The 25297-nt window shown below is 41.4% G+C and overlaps 1 protein-coding gene across 3 annotated transcripts in view; it reads right to left on the minus strand.

Annotated features, from left to right (window-relative positions):
- Positions 1-19925: 19925 nt before the first annotated feature.
- The window catches only part of LOC115174427 (pleckstrin homology domain-containing family G member 1), a 112588-nt gene continuing 107216 nt past the window's right edge, over positions 19926-25297 (minus strand). For all 3 annotated transcript variants that reach the window (XM_029732932.1, XM_029732933.1, XM_029732934.1), the window contains 2 exons: positions 23372-25241; positions 19926-23200 (listed from right to left, as the gene is read on the minus strand). In XM_029732932.1, the coding sequence (XP_029588792.1) occupies positions 22161-23200; positions 23372-25241 (2910 nt within the window). In that variant the 3' untranslated portion in view covers positions 19926-22160. The remainder of the gene's footprint in view (positions 23201-23371; positions 25242-25297) is intronic.

A 25297-nucleotide genomic window follows, 5' to 3' on the forward strand; every position in this document is an offset into this window, starting at 1 on the left:
TGTGTACTTGCTGGTAGGTCAAGAACACAGGAACTGGACTCTTTTATTCTGAACTCCATTTATAGCCTAATCCAGATACTTTTACTCTTAAAACAGCCGACTATCACTAACTGCTTTCCACAGTATCGCTGTCTCCAAGGACATTTCCGACAAGAGAAAATGAAAACCCCTTCTGGAAAAGAAAGTGTACATTTCGTTAGTATTCACAATGTTACCTTTTAGTCAGCAAGCCAATAGCATTACTTTTACACTGAACATTATAATTATAATTCCATTATCCTTACTCCAATCATTAAATGTTTGTTTCAATCCATCACCATGTTCATAAACTAACTAAAACATTTTAAAAGTTTTAATTTAAATTTGGCAATCCCAATGCTGGCGTTTAACCCAATTACTTCTTTAAACCGACAAACATTTCCTCACGCTCTTGATTCCATTCTACAAGTGTTTTAGCAGTTTCAGAGAATGTCGGCATAAAATGTCTAACAATATTGAAAACCCCTTACGTTTTCCTGAGCATGCGCGGAGAGTTTAGCCATGCCTCAGAATGCATAGTTTCTACCCGATCCCGGGTTAAGTCTTGCCTTCAGAAATTGAAAACCTCAAATATGTTACACTTTGCTTTGCCTGTTCCTCCAATTAATTTACTAAGGTGGTGATCTCTCATATAAGTTTATTTTCCGTCGTTCGACGCCAATAACAAATCATCCTCGTATTTTATCACTACAGAAACGATTGTTTCAATGCAAAATGATACCAAGTGGAACCATTTGTAAATCCCATCGGTGCTCTAATAACAGTTAGGTAAAACGTGATCTAATACGTCTTCCATCACATAGAAACTGTAATCTCTATGAATCACTCATTGATCGAACAGAGATCATACACCGCTATGTGAAAGTTCCATTCTTACTAAGCTCAAAACGATTAGTTGTTGCTTTTTTGAAAAGGATGCAAACTCTCGTAAGCTGCATTTCCTGCCACTGCACCAGGCTCCAGTGTCTCCCTACACACATATCTAATAGTCCCATATCTAAAACAGGGAGCTATCTTCTTACGTTTTGATATTTTATGGCTTTTATGGCTCTACTCACCCCTTGCACGTCTGCGAGGCGAGCAGAGTCATATCTGGCCCCCATCATAATGTATTTTCTGATGATAGAATGCTGATTTCAAAACACTGGTGAATTGAGCTTCTTATTCTGGTTTTATTTGATTCTATTTATCCAGTTTATCGGGTAATGTTGCCCTACATTATCTAGTTTACTCTTTCACATTCAAACCGAATTGGTGGAATTATTGTGCGCTTCTCTCAGCGACTCCATGGCTTTACTAAATTCCATTACTTTAACTTTATTACATCCTATTTATCACACTTTCCCATCTAATTCAGCTGTTGTTTATATCTACAGTTTCTTATCTCTTTATATTTATTCATTTATGATATTCTATACTATTGTTACTTATATTCCTAATTTATCCTACCTATTCTCTATACTTGTAGAGTCTCTCCAGACCCACTCTCTCTCCTAGATGCTGTAACTTCCTAAGGGTCCTCCAGCTACAGTGTTACCCACTGTTTTCCTCCTTGGTCCTTCTTCTTTATGTATTTGTTGTTACTATTTATTCTAATTAGCCTGAGTTTATTGTAACCTTATAGTATATATTTTGCTTATCTGTATGTTCTATTTCCTCACTTCACACGCCGTATATACTATGTGTCTTGTTTAATACTTTCTACCACAAGTTCTATGCATTCCAGAATAGTTATTTAACACATTTATTATGTTAACGTGTTATCTTTACATGGTTCCTTTTGTCTAATATCTATTGATTTATTATTTCTTCTTCCTAGTACACTCTAGACACGCCCTTCTCAAATTACACTCAATCAACTGTCACAGAGAGGTTTGCGCATTCCTTTCTCTTGACTAGTTGACACACACACACACACACACACACACACCAGTATATACTCCAGTATATACTATATTTAACTGCAGTTTTTAGCTTCTCTGATTCACTTCCTCAACACAGAGAAGCTTCCACTCATTCAGGTTTTTATGGTATGCCTACTCGGGTCAGGTTCCCTTCCTCTCCCATTTACGTTCATACACTCTTTATTCACATTGGTTCATTCACACCTCGCCTTACCTAAAACGACATATAAACCTCAGTCTATTCCTGATACACTTCCTCAACACAGGATAACTTTGCATTTATAGGATTTTTTCAGTTCGCCCACCCGTACTATCCTCTGTCCCTCAGAGCAGCTACGCGGTGCGCCCTACTGATCATCCGGCCCCGTTAGCAAGGCGGAGCGTTGTTATCCATAGGCTTAGTTTTGCAGTTACCATTCGCCTACCTAGGTCGAATTTCTCCTGCGCCCTACCTGTTCACTGCAATCAGACCCTCGTTAATGGATTTCATGGTTTCAACTTCCTGAAATGTGTCCACAATGTTCCTATCATCTAGTTTAAACAGTACTGCAAAAAGTTTACATACTGAGGTCATCAAACATGATTCAGACCTTGTTTATAAAAAACGGTTAATTTCTGTAGTTCACGGTTGCAACTTGCTGATAAGTGTCCACAGTGTTCTTATAATCTAGTTTAAGCAACACTGCAAATAAATGTACATACTGAGATCATCGAACATGATTTAGACCTTGTTTATGGAAAACTGTTTATTTCTGTATTTCATCTTTGTCGTTGGCAGAAAAGTGTCCACAGTGTTCTTATCATCTAGATTATTCAGTACAGCAAAAAGTTTACTTACAGAGTGTATCAAACATGATTTAGACCTTGTTTATGGAAAACTGTTTATTTCTGTATTTCATGGTTGCAAATTGCTGAAAAGTGTCAACAGAGTTCCTATTATCTAGTTTAATCAGTACTGCAAAAATGTTACTTACAGGGTGCATCAAACATGATTCAGACCTTGTTTATAAAAAACGGTTTATTTCTGTAGTTCACGGTTGCAACTTGCTGAAAAGTGTCCACAGTGGACCTATCATCTAATTTAAACAGTAATGTAAAATAAAATTACATACTGAGATCATCAAACATGATTTAGACCTTGTTTATGGAAGACTGTTTATTTCTGTATTTCATGGTTGCAACTTGTTGAAAAGTGTCCACAGTGGAACTATCATCTAGTTTAATCAGTACTGCAAAAAGTTTACATACTGAGATCATCAAACATGATTTAGACCTTGTTTATGGAAAACTGTTTGTTAATGTATTTCATGGTTGCAACTTGCTGAAAAGTGTCCACAGTGTTCCTATCATCTAGTTTAAACAGTACTGCAGAAATGTTACTTACAGGGTGCATCAAACATGATTTAGACCTTGTTTATGGAAGACTGTTTATTTCTGTATTTCATGGTTGCAAATTGCTGAAAAGTGTCAGAGTTCCTATAATCTAGTTTAATCAGTACTGTAAAAATGTTACCTACAGGGTGCATCAAACATGATTCAGACCTTGTTTATAAAAAACTGTTTATTTATGTAGGTCACGGTTGCAACTTGCTGAAAAGTGTCCACAGTGGACCTATCATCTAGTTTAAACAGTACTGTAAAAAAAATTACATACTGAGATCATCAAACATGATTTAGACCTTGTTTATGGAAAACTGTTTATTTCTTTCTTTTTGGTTGCAACTTGCTGAAAAGTCTCAACAGTGGACCTATCATCTAGTTTTATCAGTACTGCAAAAATGTTACTTACAGGGTGCATCAAACATGATTCAGACCTTGTTTATAAAAAACGGTTTATTTCTGTAGTTCATGGTTGCAACTTGCTGAAAATTGTCCACAGTGTTCCTATTATGTAGCTTAATTAGTGCAGCAAAAAGTTAACTTATAGAGTGCATCAAACATGATTTAGACCTTGTTTATGGGAAACTGTTTGTTAATGTATTTCATGGTTGCAACTGGCTGAAAAGTGTCCACAGTGGACCTATCATCAAGTTTAAACAGTACTGTAAAAATAAATTACATACTGAGATCATCAAACATGATTTAGACCTTGTTTATGGAAAACTGTTTGTTCATGTATTTCATGGTTGCAACTTGATGAAAGGTGTCCACAGTGTTCCTATCATCTAGTTTAAAAAGTTTGAGATAAAGCATTCGCTGCCCAGTCCATGGCGGTGGTGAAAGAGCTTGGACTCAACCCAGATAAGGTAACTACTCTCATGAATTTAATGTACCATTAATTCCACACTGTTGCTAAGGGCAAAAAGTTACACCACATCTTTCCCCTATCCCTGCGCAGGTGAATGTTAGTGGGGGTACCATCTGCCTGGGACACTCCATAGGCATGTCTTGCTGCTGGGTTATGGTGACACCACTGCATGCGCTTCAGAGGGGCGGGGCTTCTCTGCATCACGGGTGGGATGGGTATTGCCATGTGTGTAAAGAGGGCGTGAATACAGAGGCTGCATTCAAGATCACATTCACACTGTTATTGGGCCTGAAGGGAAAGTTTGAAATGCTTTATTACATGGTTTCAGCTGTTTTTGGTGGAGTGGTGCGAATTGAATTATATTATTACAGATTATCGATCATTCATTTCTCTCCGTCACTGCACAGAAAATGTTACAATATTGTGATTCCTGAATGCAATCTAGGGGCTCTATTCAATTTGTATCTTGGGAAGTTCATCGTTAGTGTGATTGCCTTTAACTTCTTTGGGATAGGGGGTGGTATTTTGACGTCCGGATGAAAAGCGTGCCCAAAGTAAACTGCCTGCTACTCAGGCCCAGAAGCTAGGATATGCATGTAATTGGTAGATTTGGATGGAAAACTCAAAAGTTTCTGAAACTGTTAAAATAATGTCTGAGTATAACAGAACTGGCGAAACCCCGAGGACAAACCATCCCCCCCCCCAAAAAAAAATCCTACCACTGATTTCAATGGCTGGCACTTTATAATAGGGCGAAATCGTGCCCGATTGCAGTTCCTAGGGCTTCCACTAGATGTCAGTCTTTAGAAAGAGTTTCAGGCTGGTTTTTGGAAAAATTTGCCAGAAATTGTAGTTTTTCTAGGTGGCTCCCATTTTGGCTGTAGTGTTTCCAAGCACGTGAATGAGAGCCCGTTCCTTGGTATTTTTCTCCGGTAAAGACAATAACAATTCTCCGTCTTAAATTTGATTGTTTATTTGCGTATTAGGGTACCTGAGGCTTGATTATAAACATTGATTGACTTGTTTGGATAAGTTTATTGGTAACGTTTGGGATTCATTTTGAAGGAGGGAAACCGAGAGGATTATTGACTGAAGCATGCCAGCTGAATTGAGTTTTTATGGTTATAAAAAGGACATTATCGAACAAAAGGACCATTTGTAATGTAACTGGGACCTTTTGGAGTGCCAACAGAAGATCTTAAAAGGTAAGGCATATATTATATCACTATTTCTGACTTTCGTGTCACAACTCCCTGGTTGAAAATGATTTGTTATGCATTTGTGTGCTGGGCACTGTCCTCAAATAATCGCATGGTTTGCTTTTGCCGTAAAGCCTTTTTGAAATCTGACACGGCTGCTGGATTAACAAGTTAAGCTTTATTTTGATGCATTGCACTTGTGATTTCATGAAAGTTTAATATTTATAGTAATTTAATTTGGCGCTCTGCAATTTCGCCGGAAATTGTCGAAATGGGACGGTAGCGTCCCACTAATCCGCAAGAAGTTACATTTCAATGTTCACATGTTAGTGACTGCATTCACGGTAAAAGCTGCATATGTCAGCTTAAATCGGAAATTACATTTCAATCGTGCAACTAACGCTTCAGCGATAGAGGTCTGTTTAAATCGAGAGCTGTATTGTGCACCATCCAATATTGGTATATGGCTTTTCCTGTGTTAAATTAATCTCAGTGGGCATCACTTGCTAGTCGTCTTCATTCTCTCATCAGAAATCAACTCAACGGATGACAAATGGTTTACATTACTTGTGTGCCAAAGGAACGAGAGACATTGAAACCCATGAGGACTTGCTCATATGACTTAATTAACCTGTTAGGGCTAGGGGGCAGTATTTACACGGCCAGATAAAAAACATACCCGATTTAACCTGGTTACTACTCCTACCCAGTAACAAGAATATGCATATAATTATTGGCTTTGGATAGAAAACACCCTAAAGTTTCTAAAACTGTTTGAATGGTGTCTGTGAGTATAACAGAACTCATATGGCAGGCAAAAACCTGAGAAGATTCCATACAGGAAGTGACCTGTCTGACAAGTTCTTGTTCATCTTGGCTCTTTTATTGAAGACTGAGGATCTTTGCTGTAACGTGACACTTCCTACGGCTCCCATAGGCTCTCAGAACCCGGGAAAAAGCTGAATGATATCGAGGCAGCCCCAGGCTGAAACACATTAGCGCGTTTGGAAAGTGACCAATCAGAGGGCCATTAGACTAAGGCTCGTGCACGAGGGGATCCCATGCTTTTACTTTCTCTCTCGTTGAATGTAAACAGGCTTTGCCGGTCAGAATATTATCGCTTTTTCACGAGAAAAATGGCATTAAAAAATAGATTTTAAACAGCGGTTGACATGCTTCGAAGTACGGTAATGGAATATTTAGATTTTCTTTGTCACGAAATGCGCCGTGCTCGTAACCCTTATTTACCCTTTCGGATAGTGTCTTGAACGCACGAACAAAACGCCGCTGTTTGGATATAACAATGGATTATTTGGGACCAAACCAACATTTGTTATTGAAGTAGAAGTCCTGGGAGTGCATTCTGACGAAGAACACCAAAGGTAATCAAACTTTTCTAATTGTAAATCGGAGTTTGGTGAAGGCTAAACTTGCTGGGTGTCTAAATAGCTAGCCCCGTGATGCCGGGCTATCTACTTAGATTGCAAAATGTGCTTTCACCGAAAAGCTATTTTAAAATCGGACATATCGAGTGCATAGAGGAGTTCTGTATCTATAATTCTTAAAATAATTGTTATGCTTTTTGTGAACGTTTATCGTGAGTAATTTTGTAAATTGTTAGTAAATTCCCCGGAAGTTTGCGGTGGGTATGCTAGTTCTGAACGTCACATGCTAATGTAAAAAGCTGGTTTTTGATATAAATATGAACTTGATTGAACAAAACATGCATGTTTTGTATAACATAATGTCCTACGTGTGTCATCTGATGAAGATCATCAAAGGTTAGTGCTGCATTTAGCTGTCTTCTGGGTTTTTGTGACATTATATGCTAGCTTGAAAAATGGGTGTCTGATTATTTCTCGCTGGGTACTCTGCTGACATAATCTAATGTTTTGCTTTCGTTGTAAAGCCTTTTTGAAATCGGACAGTGTGGTTAGATTAACGAGAGTCTTGTCTTTAAAATGCTGTAAAATAGTCATATGTTTGAGAAATTGAAGTAATAGCATTTCTAAGGTATTTGAATAACGCGCCACAGGATTCCACTGGCTGTTACGTAGGTGGGACGATTTGAATCAACTTAATGTAATTGTTAATAGAAGCATTTGACACTTATGAAATGCTTGTAATTATACTTCAGTATTCCATAGTAACATCTAACAAAAATATCTAAAGACACTGAAGCAGCAGACTGAGAAAATGAATGTGTCATTCAACTTTTGGCCACGACTGTACTGATCATATAGCGATGTCGGTTGCGTAAAAATTCTGAAATGTTGGCCGCTGCTTTTTTCCCCCCACGTGTCCAAAGTGGACACATTGGCCCTGGACATAAGGACAATTTTCTTGAATGGGAGCAGCCATTGCTGCATTGATAAATGAGGTGGAATATACCTTTGTAAATAATATTTTTTTACAGCTGTGGTACCTGCCAACCACTCCGTTGGCATTCTGATAAGTGTTACTCGGGTGGCATGTCTGGACAGAAAAGTGCTACAGTTCATGCAAGCACAGCAACGATCTACTTTTCAAATCCAGCATTCTGTCTCCCACGCGTACACGACTAGGATAAGCATAGCAGCAAATTTAAATGGAAGCTGGTCAACTGCATCAGAGTCATTTCATGGTTGTAGTTATGAAACTGGTGATCATCCACAAAACAGCCATCACTGTTTTACACAAACATATACCTTGAGACCCTACAGTGCAGTTGAGTGCGTATCCGTTGACCAGATAGCTCTCCTTCTGGCTGCGTCCATGGGCTTTAAGCACGTTGACTGAGTTCATGGGGTACCTCGCCACACCCTTCTGATCCACAAACTTCACTGCCAGAGTAGCATCCACCACCATGTTGGCAAAGAAGTCTGCATCACTGAGGGATCACAGGTCAAGGATTCACACATTTCTATTAGACTGAAGTAGTGTTCCACAGCTTTGTCACGTTCCTGCCCAACTACATTGCAGACGCATGCCAGACCTTACAAAGCCTGTATAAGTATTTAACATATCAGCTAACCACATATGGATATAACCACCTGATGAATGTGAATTTTTATTAGGATCCCATTATCTAACGCTGTAACGTTAGCTAATCTTCCTGGGGACCATAACCAATTAAGATATTAAACATTTTACAAATACCTGACAGGAAACACATGTAACATTCAGTTGATGCTTTATTTCCTGTCCAGTCATACGGTCTATCGCATTAGATGTTATTTTCTTGAAGGTGGATTTACTTTTTGCCTGAAATATGGATTGGTAAAGAGTCCCATTCAGCTATGGCTCTATATAAAAAAATATATAGATTAAGGTGATTTGTTCTTGGCTTGGATTGTCCTCAATGCCATAAATTTCTGATCCCTCCTGTCTCAGCCTCCAGTATTTATGCTGCAGTAGTTTATGTGTCGGGGGGCTAAGGTCAGTCTGTTACATCTGGAGTATTCTCTTGTCTTATCCGGTGTCCTGTGTGAATTTAAATATGCTCTCTCTAATTCTCTCTTTCTTTCTCTCTCTCGGAGGACCTGAGCCCTAGGACCATGCCTCGGGACTACCTGGCATGATGACTCCTTGCTGTCCCCAGTCCACCTGGCCATGCTGCTGCTCCAGTTTCAACTGTTCTGCCTGCGGCTACGGAACCCTGACCTGTTCACCGGACGTGCTTGTTGCACCCTCGACAACTACTCTGATTATTATTATTTGACCATGCTGGTCATTTATGAACATTTTAACATCTTGACCATGTTCTGTTATAATATCCACCCGGCACAGCCAGAAGAGGACTGGCCACCCCTCATAGCCTGGTTCCTCTCTAGGTTTCTTCCTAGGTTTTTGGCCTTTCTAGGGAGTTTTTCCTAGGGAGTTTTTCCTAGCCACCATGCTTCTTTCACATGCATTGCTTGCTGTTTGGGGTTTTAGGCTGGGTTTCTGTACAGCACTTTGAGATTTCAGCTGATATACGAAGGGCTATATAAATAAATTTGATTTGATTTGAATTTACCTGTCTGGTTTGGTGGTTATGCATGTTGCTAGTATGTACTAACTGGCCTGAAAAGTACGGTAAAAAAATAAAAAAATAAAATAAAGTTTAAATATACTGCTCAAAAAAATAAAGGGAACACTTAAACAACACAATGTAACTCCAAGTCAATCACACTTCTGTGAAATCAAACTGTCCACTTAGGAAGCAACACTGATTGACAATAAATTTCACATGCTGTTGCGCAAATGGAATAGACAACAGGTGGAAATTATAGGCAATTAGCAAGACACCCCCAATAAAGGAGTGGTTCTGCAGGTGGTAACCACAGACCACTTCTCAGTTCCTATGATTCCTGGCTAATGTTTTGGTTACTTTTGAATGCTGGCGGTGCTTTCACTCTAGTGGTAGCATGAGATGGAGTCTACAACCAACACAAGTGGCTCAGGTAGTGCAGCTCATCCAGGATGGCACATCAATGCGAGCTGTGGCAAGAAGGTTTGCTGTGTCTGTCATCGTAGTGTCCAGAGCATGGAGGCGCTACCAGGAGACAGGCCCGTACATCAGGAGACGTGGAGGAGGCCGTAGGAGGGCAACAACCCAGCAGCAGGACCGCTACCTCTGCCTTTGTGCAAGGAGGAGCAGGAGGAGCACTGCCAGAGCCCTGCAAAATGACCTCCAGCAGGCCACAAATGTGCATGTGTCTGCTCAAACGGTCAGAAACAGACTCCATGAGGGTGGTATGAGGGCCCGATGTCCACAGGTGGGGGTTGTGCTTACAGCCCAACACCGTGCAGGATGTTTGGCATTTGCCAGAGAACACCAAAATTGGCAAATTCGCCACTAGCGCCCTGTGCTCTTCACAGATGAAAGCAGGTTCACACTGAGCACATGTGACAGACGTGACAGTCTGGAGACGCCGTGGAGAATGTTCTGCTGCCTGCAACATCCTCCAGCATGACCGGTTTGGCGGTGGGTCAGTCATGGTGTGGGGTAGCATTTCTTTGGGGGGCCGCACAGCCCTCCATGTGCTCGCCAGAGGTAGCCTGACTGCCATTAGGTACCGAGATGAGATCCTCAGACCCCTTGTGAGACCATATGCTGGTGCGGTTGGCCCTGGGTTCCTCCTAATGCAAGACAATGCTAGACCTCATGTGGCTGGAGTGTGTCAGCAGTTCCTGCAAGAGGAAGGCATTGATGCTATGGACTGGCCCGCCCGTTCCCCAGACCTGAATCCAATTGAGCACATCTGGGACATCATGTCTCGCTCCATCCACCAACGCCACGTTGCACCACAGACTGTCCAGGAGTTGGCGGATGCTTTAGTCCAGGTCTGGGAGGAGATCCCTCAGGAGACCATCCGCCACCTCATCAGGAGCATGCCCAGGCGTTGTAGGGAGGTCATACAGGCACGTGGAGGCCACACACACACACTACTGAGCCTCGTTTTGACTTGTTTTAAGGACATTACATCAAAGTTGGATCAGCCTGTAGTGTGGTTTTCCACTTTAGTTTTGAGTGTGACTCCAAATCCAGACCTCCATGGGTTGATAAATTGGATTTCGATTGATTATTTTTGTGTGATTTTGTTGTCAGCACATTCAACTATGTAAAGAAAAAAGTATTTAATAAGATTATTTCATTCATTCAGATCTAGGATGTGTTATTTTAGTGTTCCCTTTATTTTTTTGAGCAGTGTATAACATTCCTAAAGAAAATCAGAAGACTGGATAGTAATTTGTTTTCAACGTGAAGCCATGAGAGATTGATGCATTTGGATCATATTCATACGGATAGAGCAATAAAGAGCTAATCTATCAGCCGTTGAGCGATTGAGCTTTTTTATATCCTTCTTTGCTGCAGATGACCATATAACTACACAGTACTTTAAGTGTGATAGGACCAGGACCAGGGATTGAGTCACCTGATTCAGAGTGCTAGATGTGACATACTCTGAACATTTTCTTGTAACAGCAATTCCCTTACCCATAACAATAGTATCTGTGTTCTGACCATGATAACGCTGCATCCAACATGACGCCTAGTAATTTCGTTTTCACTTGCTCTACATGCGTTCTATTCATCAACAAATTCAATTGGCGCTCAGCAAGCATATATCTTGAACCAAATACAATACATTTTGTTTTAGAAATGTTCAACACCAATTTCTTCTTATCAACTCACTCAGACACCATTCTTAGTTCACTACTCAGTACATCTGTTAGCTCATTACATTCTGATGCTCCGCTATACATTGTAGCGTCATCTGCATACATTACCACTCTTGCTTTGTTCATTCCTGAAGGTAAATCATTAATAAAGAAGAGTACCTCAGTAGCTTCCTTGAGGAACACCAGTGTATATCTTTACTGTTTGAAAAGCTACCATTAAACAACACTTTTTGCCTTCTCCTGGATAGATCGCAGCTCTATCCTGGATGGAAAGCAGACTTAAAACCATAACATTTGAATTTACCTAGTAATGGGTCATGATCAATTACATCAAAAGCAGCACTGAAATCTAGCAACACTGCACCAACTAAGTTCCTGTCATTCATACTCGAACCAATGTGTAAATTTGTGCTCGTAGAATGCCCTTTGTATGCATGCTGGAAACCCATTATCAGACCATTAAATGAGAAATAACCCTTGACTTGTACAGAATTTTTTCCAATAATTTTGTTAACAGGCAGCAAGCTTACAGGATGACTCTTAGGACCGGTGAATGGAGATTCCTTAGGTAGTGGAATAACCTTTGACTTTTTCCAGCCTCTGGGCACACCCCATTCATCAAGCACTTATAAGAAATATGAGACAAATGGGGTAGATTTGGTTAATCATATCCACAAATGAGTCTTGACTGAACCCTCTGTAGGACCTTCGGTAGATTACTTTAGGGCCAGCCTTTGGTAATTTAGAGTGTAACCAAGTTATGATCACTACAACCTAGTGCCACTGATAGAGCTTTAGAACAATGTTCAGCCATGTTAGTACAAATGTGATCAATACAAGTTGATGTGATGCCGGACATATTAGTGAACCTTCTGGTTGGTAATGTCATAACTTGGGTCAGGTTACATAAATAAGCTTATTTCTCATTGGACAGTTGGTGTTGAATCAATACTCATCTCCCCAAAAAATATATTTCCATATTTTCATCAGGTAGCTTATGCAACATTCCACAAATGACATCAAGATATTTCACATCAACACTAGGTGGCCTATAGCAGCAACCAACTAGTATAGGTTTCAAATGTGGTAAATGCACCTGTACCCATGCGGCTCTAATAAATTCAACCTTAAGTCCTTACATTGTTTTGATGGAATATGACTCTGGAAGTAAACTGCCAACTCCACACCCATATCTATTTCTGTCCCTCCTGACCAAATCGTATCAATATATAGATATCTCAGCATCCTCAAAAGAAGAGTCCAAGTGAATCTCAGATATTGCCAATACATGATTGTTTGACTTCACCAGACCGCATATTTAATGTTCCTTAAACTGCATATATTCAAGTGAGCAATTAACAGATCTTGTTTTAGTATTTATATCTCCAAACATGATTCTGCAGCTTGAATCAGAGCTAGTCAGCGTGTGTGGGGAGCTGGAATTACTTGTCTGTCGCTCCTCCTAACTACTTGGGAGGGAAGGTGAACAGTTTGTCATACCTCAGGTATTTTTTATTTCACCTTTATTTAACCTCTTACATCTAGATGTGCCACTAGCGGAACGCCTCGCCAATATCCAATGATAGAGCGTGGCGCGAATGACAAACTCCTCAAATATCCCAAAACTTCCATTTTTCAAACATATTACTATTTTACACCATTTTAAAAGACAAGACTCTCCTTTATCTAACCACACTGTCCGATTTCAAAAAGGCTTTACAACGAAAGCAAAACATTAGATTATGTCAGGAGAGTACCCAGCCAGAAATAATCACACACCCATTTTTCAAGCTAGCATATAATGTCACAAAAACCAAAACCACAGCTAAATGCAGCACTAACCTTTGATGATCTTCATCAGATGACACTCCTAGGACATTATGTTATACAATACATGCATGTTTAGTTCAATCAAGTTCATATTTATATCAAAAAACAGCTTTTTACATTAGCATGTGACGTTCAGAACTAGCATACCCACCGAAAACTTCCGGTGAATTTACTGAATTACTCACGATAAACGTTCACAAAAAACAATTATTTTCAGAATTATAGATACAGAACTCCTTTATGCAATCGCGGTGTCCGATTTAAAATAGCTTTTTGGTGAAAGCACATTTTGCAATATTCTGAGTAGATAGCCCGGCCATCATGGCTAGCTATTTTGACACCCACCAAGTTTGGCACTCACCAAACTCAGATTTACTATAAGAAAAATTGGATTACCTTTGCTGTTCTTCATCAGAATGCACTCCCAGGACAGGACTTCTACTTCAACACACAATATTGTTTTGGTTCCAAATAATCCATAGTTATATCCAAATAGCTGCGTTTTGTTCTTGCGTTCAAGACACTATCCGAAGGGTGACGCGCCGGCACATATCGTGACAAAAAATGTCAAAATATTCCATTACCGTACTTCGAAGCATGTCAAACGCTGTTTAAAATCAATTTTTATGCGATTTCTCGTATAAAATTCCGACCGGGCGACGTTGTTTTCGTTCAAAGACTGAAAATGTAAAATGGACTCTTCACGTGCATGCGCACGCCCGTTTCATTGTTCTCAGATCGACCACTATCCAAATGTGCTACTGTTTTTCAGCCAGGGACTGCAGAGTCATCATTCAACGTTCTGGCGCCTTCTGAGAGCCTATGGGAGACTTAGAAAATGTCACGTTACAGCAGAGATCCTCTGTTTTCGATAAAGAGGGTATAGAAGACCAAGAAATGGTCAGAGAGGGCACTTCTTGTTTAGAATCTTCTCAGGTTTTGGCCTGCCATATGAGTTCTGTTATACTCACAGACACCATTCAAACAGTTTTAGAAACTTTAGGGTGTTTTCTATCCAAATCAAACAATTATATGCATATTCTCGTTTCTGGGCAGGAGTAATAACCAGATTAAATCAGGTACGTTTTTTATCCGGCTGTGAAAATACTGCCCCCTATCCTAAACAGGTTAAACAAAATCAAAATATATTTTAGATTCTTCAAAGTAGCCACCCTTTGCCTTGACAGCTTTGCACACTCAACCAGCTTCACCTGGGAATCCTTTTCCAAGAGTCTTGAAGGACTTCCCACATATGCTGAGCACTTGTTGGCTGCTTTTCCTTAAACTCTGCAGTCCAACTCATCCAAAACCATCTCAATTTGGTTGAGGTTGGGGGATTGAATGTGCCTTGAATTCTAAATAAGTCAGACAGTGTAACCAGAAAAGCACCCCCACACCATAACACCTCCTCCATGCTTTACGGTGGGAAATAGACATGCGGAGGTCCGTTCACCCCATTTTTTGGTTGGAACCAAAAATCTCCAATTTGGACTCCAGACCAAAGGACACATTTGCACCAGTCTAATGTCCTTTGCTCATGTTTCTTGGCCCAAGCAAGTCTCTTATTATTGGTGTACTTTAGTAGTGGTTTCTTTGCTGCAATTCGACCATGAAGGCCTGATTCTCCTCTGAACAGTTATGTTGAGATTGACATTTACGTCATTTAGCAGACGCTCTTATCCAGAGCGACTTACAAATTGGTGCATTCACTTTATGATATCCAGTGGAAAGGGGGGTATTCCTTAAAGAGGTGGGGTTTCAGGTCTCTCCGGAAGGTGGTGATTGACTCCGCTGTCCTGGCGTCGTGAGGGAGCTTGATCCACCATTGGGGTGCCAGAGCAGCGAACAGTTTTGACTGGGCTGAGCGGGAACTGTGCTTCCGCAGAGGTAGGGAGGCGAGCAGGCCATGATGTCTGTTACTTGAACTCTGAAGCATTTATTTGGGCTGCAATTTCTGAGGCTGGTAACTAATGAACTTATTCTCTGCAGCAGAGGTAAGTCTGGGTCTTCCTTTCCTGTGGCGGTCCTCATGAGAGCCAGTTTCATCATAGCGCTTGGTTTTTGCGACTGCACTTGAAGAAATTGTCAAAGTTCTTGACATTTTCCATGTTGACGGACCATCATGTTATAAAGTAATGATGGACTGTCGTTTCTCTTTGCTTATTTGATCTGTTCTTGCCATATGGACTTGGTCTTTTACCAAATAGGACTATTGTAAAAGGAATTTTATATCTTTGATGATAATAATCAATAATCAATTCGCCTTGACTAATGCCCAAGGTTTGTAAGACAATGGGTTAAAATAATTAGGCAAGGACTCAGCTTTCTGCAAAAGGTATCTGTAGCTTTATTCAGAGAACGTTCTGAGGTCAGGATAACAAAACAGTCATTATATAGTTCTTGCTTTCTTACGCACATGCATTTACACACAAACTGTTGGTGACCTGTCTCCCCCACAAACTTCTCACCCTCTTTATCACTCTCCCGAGCTCGCCTGTTCCTTTCCCTCAAGATAAGAAATGCTTTGAAGCTTCCAGGACCATCTGTCTCCTGGTGTCCCTCGTAATTGCATATACACATTCCTTTCCCTATCACATGGTTCCTGAACTTTCCAGAACTAATCAAACTTATCTATCCCTACATTGATCATTACATTGATTATTCATTAACCATTCTGTATGACTAATAATTCATCATGGTCTATTGATTCATTTACCTTTAATAGATAATTCTCTTATCAACTATCTTCTGTATAACCTCTACCTTGTAACAACTAAGGAAAGAAATTGCACAAATTAACATTTAAGGCACACCTGTTAATTGAAATCCAGTTGACTACCTCATCAAGCTGGTTGAGAGAATCCCAAGAGTGTGCAAAGCTGTCAAGGCAAATGGCTATTTGAAGATGTGTTATTTCATTGTTGTCTTCACTATTATTCTACAATGTAGAAAATAGTAAAAAACTTTGAATGAGTAGGTGTTCTAAAACTTTTGACCGGTAGTGAGTGAGTGTACACACACACACACCTGAAAGTTCAGAACCCTTGACCTTTAACACATTGTTACATTATAGCCTTATTCTACAATTTACGTTTTTTTCCCTTATCAATCTACACCCCATAATGACAAAGCAAAAACAGGTTAGAATTTTTTGCAAATGTATTAAAGAAAAATTGGTAATGGGACGTTAAATGGGTGTCCTGACTGTGGTCACTAAAGAGCCCATGGCACTTATCGTAAGAGTAGGGATGTTAACCCCAGTGTCCTGGCCAAATTTCGTATTTGGCCCTCATACCATCATGATCACCTAATCATCCCCAGTTTACAAATGGATCCTTCATCTCCCAGGTCGTTGCTGTAAATGAGAATGTGTTCTCAATCAACTGAATTGGTCAAATTAGGGTCAAATAAAATAAAAATGTGATATTTCAATTTTTTCTTTAATACATTTGCAAAAAATTCTAACCTGTTTTTGCTTTGTCATTATGGGGTGTAGATTGATAAGGGAGAAAAAAAATGAAACAGGATCCACCTGAGCTCAATTTCACGTCTCATACAAAGGGTCGGAATACTTATGCAAATAAGGTCATTCATTTTGCACAAATTTCTAAAAACCTGTTTTTACTTTGTCATTATGGGGTAGTGTGTGTAGATTGATGAGCATTTATTTATTTAATCAATTTTAGAATAAGGCTTTATTTAACGTAACAAAATATGGAAGTGGTCTGAATACTTTCCAAATTGACTGTATGCCTTGATTGACACCTAATTCACTCTGGAGACAGTGAAAAAGGAACAAAGGCAAACAACCGTGTACTTCTAAACCAAGAGTCAAGAGTGTGGAGGGGAAAAGGATCTCAAAAGCTTGATAATCCAGAAATGATGCAACGTTCATAACATTGGGGGAAAAGGGACAGATTCTTACTTGCAGACCAGACGGTATCCACTGATGACTGACGTGGGGTGGATCTTCTGCTTCACCAGTTCATCTGTGCTCTTCAGCAACTCTGCTGCAATGATCACCTATAAAACAAAAGAAAGTGATGAACAAGCCAAGGAAGATTATTTTTTATGATATAAAAAAATTGCTAACAAAATATTTGGTTGTCTGTCATTTCAGAGGTGTCGGCATGGAGGCGGTCAACCCCTTCAGACAATGACGGACAGACTATCCTGCTGGCATAGCTGAACATCTGGAGGAGGAAGATGGGCTAATGTGTACTAATATCAGGAAACAGGTCATTTGAACCACTAGTGTGAATAAGCAGGTTCAGTCCAACCTTCACCTTATGTGATTTCCTCAATGCAAGATCAAACATTTTGAAGATGGTCTTTCAGCTTGGACTAATTCAGAAGCTGTAACATTCAGGTCAGTGGCCACAGGTCCTTTCCCTTGACCTCTGAGCAGCTGTTGGTAGTACTCACCTAGGGCTGTTATGGTGACTATTACCGCCACACCGGCAGTTACGAGTCATGATCGCAGTAAAATTCCACATGATTTAGTCACGGTAACTAGGCTTCTCCAAGCTCTGATGCTGCTGATGGTCCTTAGTAGCCTACCAAACTTACTAACTGCCTGGTATTCAGCACTCTATTGTCCCTCTAATCACGCTGACGTCAACGCAAATGTGATCGAAAATCAAATACTTCATGAGCTCACGTTATGCAACATTTCTATAGGCTATGCAGTTGCATGAGAAACAGTTGATTGCCTCTATTAAAAAGAAGATCCCATCAGCTTTCAATAGGCTAGGCCTACTATACTTACTTAACTTTCCTAATATTAAGCATATTGCATCGCTTTACAACAGGATTATAGCCAACCTGGCGGTCATGAAAATGACCACGGGAAAAGTGTCCTCCATTCGCTATTTAACCTGTTTGGGATAGGGGGCAGTATTTACACGGCCGGATAAAAAACGTACCCGATTTAATCTGGTTACTACTCCTGCCCAGTAACTAGAATATGCATATCATTATTGGCTTTGGATAGAAAACACCCTAAAGTTTCTAAAACTGTTTGAATGGTGTCTGTGAGTATAACAGAACTCATATGGCAGGCAAAAACCTGAGAAAAAGTCAACCAGGAAGTGGAGGATCTGAGAATTGTAGTTCTTCTTTCTAGTCCCTTTCAAAACTACAGTATCTGTGGGGTTACATTGCACTTCCTAAGGCTTCCATTGGCTGTCAAAAGCCTTCAGAAAGTTGTTTTAGCCTTCTCCTGTTACTGGGCAGATAATAGGAGCTCAGTTACTGAGTGGACTGCCTGTGGACAAAGGGATTGGATATGCGCAGTCACGCTAGAACGCCGTTCCTTCTTTTTCTCCTTGAATGAATACGCTATTGTCCGGTTGGAATATTATCGCAATTTTATGTTAAAAATACCATAATGACTGATTTTAATCAGCGTTTGACATGCTTCTAAGTACGATAATGGAACATTTTGACTTTGTCTCTGGTTCCGCGCTCGCGCGTTATGCCTTTGGATAAGTGATCTGTACGCACGAACAAACCGGAGGTATTTGGACATAAATATGGATTATTTTGAACAAAAACAACATTTCTTGTGGAAGTAGCAGTCCTGGGAGTGCATTCTGACGAAGGTCAGCAAAGGTAAGACAATATTTCTAATACTAATTCTGAGTTTAGGTTGCCCAAAACTTGGCGGGTGTCTGTATAGCTTGCTGTAATGGTGAGCTATGTACTCAGAATATTGAAAAATGTGCTTTCTCCGTAAAGCTATTTTAAAATCTGACACAGTGGTTGCATCCAGGAGTAGTCTATCTATAATTCTTTAAATAATTGTTATATATTTTGTCAACATTTATGATGAGTATTTTTGTAAATTGATGTGCACATTCACCGGGCGTTTTGGTGGGAATACATTTTCTAAACATCATGCGCCAATGTAAAATGCAGTTTTTGGATATAAATATGAACTTTATCGAAAAAAACATACATGTATTGTGTAACATAATGTCCTAGGAGTGTCACTTGATGAAGATCGTCAAAGGTTAGTGCTTCATTTAGCTGTGTTTTGGGTTTTATTGACACATGTCCTTGCTTGGAAAATGGCTGTGTGATTATTTTTTTCTATGTACTCTCCTAACATAATCTAATGTTTTGCTTTCGCTGTAAAGCCTTTTTGAAATCTGACAATGTGGTTACATCAAGGAGAAGTGTATCTTTAAAATGGTGTAAAATAGTTGTATGTTTCAGAAAGTTTAATTATGACATTTTGTTGTTTTTGAATTTGCCGCCCTGATATTTTACTGGCTGTGTATCTCACTGTTCAAATAAACCTACCATTAAAATTATAGATGATCATTTCTTTGTCAGTGGGCAAACGGACAAAATCAGCAGGGGATCAAATACTTTTTTCCCTCACTGTATTCGGGTCAGGTCTGATTGATCTTGGGTCTGTTCAGGGCCGGGTCCAACCTCTTCTCTGAATAGCTCTCATGCAATCTTGTGCATGAATTTATCCATCATGTTTTTCAGTCATGGGTAGCTTACAAGTGTCAGTGTTCAACAAAAAAGTCACTAACCCCTCCAAAAAATGTTTAAGTATGTATTTTCTTTATTGTTTCAGATTCATTTATTTTCTTGAGGAATGGTAACTAGGCAGTTAAACAAATTACACTACACTTAACTTAAACACTAAAGCATTATATTGCATACAATAATAACTTTCCTAAAATGTACATCTTTACAAAGTGTTCACAAATCAAATGTTACAAAAAAGAAAGAAAAAGTGCAAGAGTAAATTCAATTTCAATTTAGTTTGACAATCCCCTCCAGTGAAACACAAGAAACCAAATATACCATGAACAAAAAAATCATACTTCATATTTTTAAGTTGTTTTGGATACATTAACGTTGCTATGGTATTGTGCATTCCAACTTTTAATTTATTATTTTGATAAGTAAATATCATCAAACAGTGTATAAAGTAAAACTAAACATTTTTGTAACGTTCACAGTAAACAAATTAACCAAATTCTATCCAAAGTGTCTCAAATCTCATCAAGAAGACAAAGTTTTAATAAATACACTTTATTCTAATTTACAAACTTTGGTCAATAATATTCTAATTCAAGAGCAATGTGTGGGGTCAAGAATAGGGATTTTTCTTTGTAGCTAAATAAGATATTGTAAGTGGGACACATTGATGAGTTCAAACATGTATCCTCACTACTGAAACTGTGAAGTGATGTCTAGGTCAAACACACCCCACTCTGTCCTCCATGGTCCCTCCTAAAAACAACGTTTTTTTTACGAATAAGATAAAATAACATTTTAGGTTCTTGGGATGCATTATGCTACTTAACCTACATAGTGTACGCAAAGGACTAATATATAATTAATACAATTTTCAGATACACAGATTCAAAATAAATAGATAACTCCTATCGCTGTTTATTGAAAATCTTTGAAATATCAACATGCCTTTCTCTTTATTTTAAGATTATTCTGTTTAAAGCATGATCCGTAGTTATGACAAAGCAGGTTGAGAAAACCGCATCATTATAGGAATGCTGGTATAGGCTATCTGCTGCTTGACGTCACCACAGCCCAAAGTAAAATATAGGTCAACTCATCTTAATGAGCAGTATGTGTGGAGGCTCCAAGCTTAAAAAGGCACCTGGATCCTATTTAAAAAATACATATATTATTGCTGATAAACTGTCCATACCTAGCCTGTAATCCTGAGCTAATTGCTAATTCATTAAGCTGCTTGTTCAGATTGTTAAATTGGTTGATACTGTATTGTACACAGTTAAAACACTATCACTGACTTTTTGTCATATAGGATCATACCTTTGATAACGGGTAAGCTCAACTATAGGAAGTTAAATAAACAAAACAACTTTTAAAAAGGAAGAGCTTTTCCGATACTCAAAGGCTGAAACCTTGATAAGGGGGTTGTTTACTAGAATGAACTGGTGTTTAAAACAGCAACATAACCCCAATTCAGCAAGTGCCATTTCCTCATCAAGAGATGCTAGCAGTCTACAGCAGGCTACCAAATTACATTTTTGGGATGTCAGTATTTTTGTTGAAGGGGGAAAGGGTTAGAATTAATGGATCTGTACAGTATATGGCATCATCATTTCCAACATCTCTAAAATATAACCTGTATGCTTCCCTTTGAACCTTAAGCCCATGCACTCTGAGCCCCTTACCACACCCTGTTGGACTCAACAATATCATCTACAGTTTGCTAGAATGATAACTTTGACCGTTTCATAGTTCTTTTTCAACTTATCTAAAATAAATATGAATGTCAATCTACTTGACACGGAAGACTGTAAGGAAGTGCTGTGGTGGTGGAGTGCCTCTGCAGTACTAGTATGTTCCTGTACTGTATTTTCCCATGACTCCTCAGATGCAGTATTTGGCATGTTGTTTTGTGACATGTTGAACTTTGAACATGTGAATTTGGCAAAGCTGCAGTATTGCACATTGTGTGTGAAATATAACTGTGAGGCTAAGATGTATATATCTATTTTCATGTTGTCCTGAAGACTCTGACAAAGCTACAGACCTTTGTTGTGTGTAGTGTGTAATATGTGTGTACAGTAGTGTGCTGAATTTAGCATTTAGTGTGTCATTCCTTGTCATAATAACTCTAGACGTGTTGTGTGTTGAAGGAAATCATGTCCTTTGTTGTCTTTTGTGTATACTGAGAGTTATTTGTTGTCATGATGAGAATGGCAAAGCTACAGACCTGCTTGTGCTACATGCACTAGTGTGTTCATATGGTGGTGTGTTAAGGGTAGTCAAGGCGACTCAAGCAAAGCTACTGGAGCTGAGGCATTGGAACTTCTCTCTGAGTGATTGGACGATGTTGGACTGGTTCTGCTGTGTCTGCTGCTCCGCCCGCAGGTACTCCTGCAGACGCTCCCGGTCCATCAGCCCACAGGAGGACCTTACTGGAGTGCAGGGCAGACTCTGGATTTGGCTCTGGGCTGGTCCCTTGGAGCTACCACCACCACCACCCGCACCACCACCGGTGGTACACTGCCTGGAGCAGTCCTGATCCCGCTCGCTCTTGTTCTCAGAGCGGATCTCTACGTAATCGTCGTCATCATCGTCGCCATTGTCTTTGAAGTTGGCCATGTAGTTCTGGGTGGCTGTGAGCATGCTCAGTGCAGAGGCGTGGTTCAGGATCACCACCTGCTGACTGTCCTGGAGGGTGAGGTCAGAGTGACCATGACCGAAACTGGACTGCTCCGGGAGGCTGCTCTGCCGACTGGCCCGGACCAGACTGCTGGGGCCATGGAGTCTCTCTGCAGATCTCTGGACTGCAGTCGGACCACGCTTGGACTCGACACAGTCATTCTCCTTCTCCTGCAGGTCACCCAGTGAGCAGATAGACTGGCAGCGGCTGTAAGGAGGTGGTTTAGAGGAGGAGGAGGAAGATGAGGGGGAGTTAAAGGAGGTCTGTTGTTTAATATACCTGTACACATGCTCCTCCTTCTCGCTGGGGGAGGAGACACAAGAGCTCCACCGCTGGGTGGGAGAGGTCTCCGGAGAGGGAGGTAGGGTCTTTAGGGTTGGGACGGAGCAGGCAGGGGTGAGCTTGATCTGGGGGGTAGAGGACAGCATCTCTGACACAAAGCTGGTCAGCTCCCCGTTGCTGTAGGTTGAGTGGAGCCAGTCGTCTTCCAGCCCCAGGGAGGAGCAGGTCTCAGGCAGGGATTTGGAAGAGGGTAGCGCTGGGTGGGAATAGTGCGAGCCAGAAGGGCCCAGGCTGCTGGAGCCCTGATCTGGAGGGTCTTTAAACATCACCTGGTCATACAGCTGGGAGTATTCGGCTATCCTCGCGCCTGAGACAGAGAGAGAGAGAGCGAGAGAAGGAGATGGAGATGGAGAATGAGAGGGAGAAGGAGACAAAGAGGAAGAAGGGGACAATGAGTGACGTAAAAAAATAATCCACTAGTTATCTGTATATATCATGACTGTAAGGCATAAGCAGCTACTGATTTTGTTGATGTTACCTATGGCAGCACCGCCTTGCTTCTTCTCCTCCAAAATGGCTGCCAGGTCATTCTGCTTATTTTCCATGTCTTTCTGCTGCTTCTTCTCCTCCCTGTTGCATCCCCCTGACATGTCGCCGGGGTCCATGCTCTTCATGCGGAGCATCTGGTTGGCCTTCTTGATCTTCTGGCTGTACTGGCGAGCCATCAGGGACACACGGTTCTTGGTCTTGTCCATGAGCTCCTGGGAGAAGCTGTCCACTGAGTCACCCAGAAGGAGAGAGGAGGAAGCCAAGCGGGAGTCCAAACCCAGCTCCCCAGGGAACAGGCTGTGGAGGTCTCTGATGGAGGGTTCCTTCTGGCTGGGGTGCTGTTGAGGCAGCTCCCTCAGCTCATCATCATCCTCCAAATGGAAGCTCCCAGTGCTGAGGTGGGACAGTTTGTTATGGATGCTCTTGACTGTCCCGGGAGGGGCAGGGTCTGGAATGGCCGGCAGGGGGAGGGACGGGGGAGTGAGGGGAGAATGAGAGGGGTAATGATCCTTGTCTTCAAAAGTACCCTCTCTGAGCAACTCTGGGATGGTGAGGATGGGGATGGTGAATTGGTGAGGTGGGGTCACAGTGGGAGGGTTGGGATGGCGGGCTAGGGGGCTCTTGGTAGGGGGGCTGCATGTTTGCGGGCTGGCTGTATGTGGGTTGTTCTTTTTGGTGCTGCTCTTGACAGATGAGGTCTTGGGGGCCTCGCTGGTGCTCATGGGAAATGCGGCGGGAAGGCGTTCAACTTTCTTCTCGTTCTCCTTGATGTAGTTTTTCAAATCGTTCCAGATCTCGTCCACCTGCTCTGACATCCGGTCGCCGGTGTTGGAATGTTGGGAGAATGTTTTCGAGGCAGATGAGGAGGAGTAGTCCGGTTCAGAGTTGCCGTGGACGGGATGAGAGTTATCCTCCATTCCTTCGTCCTCCCCAAAATGGAGGCTTTCCTCAGACACGAAGCCCCCAAGTCTCTCACAGCCCATCAGGTCAGTCTCAGAGGCAGACTGCAACAGACTGTCCCTCTCCTGTGCCTTTCTGTCCCCGTCCTTGTCACACTTCGCTGGGGGCTCCCTGAAGCAGATAGTGTCATATATGTTCTCCTCCTCCACGATCTTCAGCTCCTGGGCAGTGGAGGAGTGGTTACTGTCAGACAAGCTGTCTGGCTCGATAAGAGTCTCTGTAATACCCCCTGTCATCCCGGTGTTTAGGGCCCCAGGGTCTTGTGTGTCTCTAGGGCCCTCTCGCTGGACCCCCCGACCCTCCTGCTCCCTCTTGATCAGCCCCATGCTCTTCAGGTCCTCGTAGCTGATGTTGTCATAAACATTCTCAATGTCGTCTATCGTCAGGTGCTCGGCTGACGATGAACCCGAGATGTCATTGCTGGAGGATTCAGTGTGGATCATCTCTTGCTGGTTGTCATCCTGATCAGGGGGGCTCTGTCGGGAGCCAGTCTGTTTCTCCCCCACGCTGCTGGCTCTCCGCAGCACTCTGCTGTCCCCAGTGGACGGGGGGTCAATCTGCACTATGGGCACCTGCTCCACATGCCAGCTGCAGGGTCGTCCCTGGGTCCTGCTGGGAGATGACGTGACCTCTGACCTAACAGGAGGTGGTTCTGGTTCTGGCCCGCCAGGCTCGGTGGGGACAAACATCTGGTAGATGTCTTCGTCCTCCTCGTCGGGGTTCATGGTGCGCTGGCGGGTGGGGAACATGGCTCTGCGGACGAGGTGATCCGCCCAGATGTTCCCCACCGTCTGGGGGTCACCGTCTGGGACCAGCATGGAGGGGACGTGGGGTTCCGGAGGTTCATCTGTCACACAGGGCGTCCTGAGGAGAGGAGGGTGGTGACGTTCCTTAGACCTCTGGATAGAAGATTAGATTATTTTGTAAATGTGCAAATATAGATGTACTAGCTTGC

The sequence above is a fragment of the Salmo trutta genome, chromosome 35 (genome assembly GCF_901001165.1).
Source record: "Salmo trutta chromosome 35, fSalTru1.1, whole genome shotgun sequence".
Taxonomy (NCBI): domain Eukaryota; kingdom Metazoa; phylum Chordata; class Actinopteri; order Salmoniformes; family Salmonidae; genus Salmo; species Salmo trutta.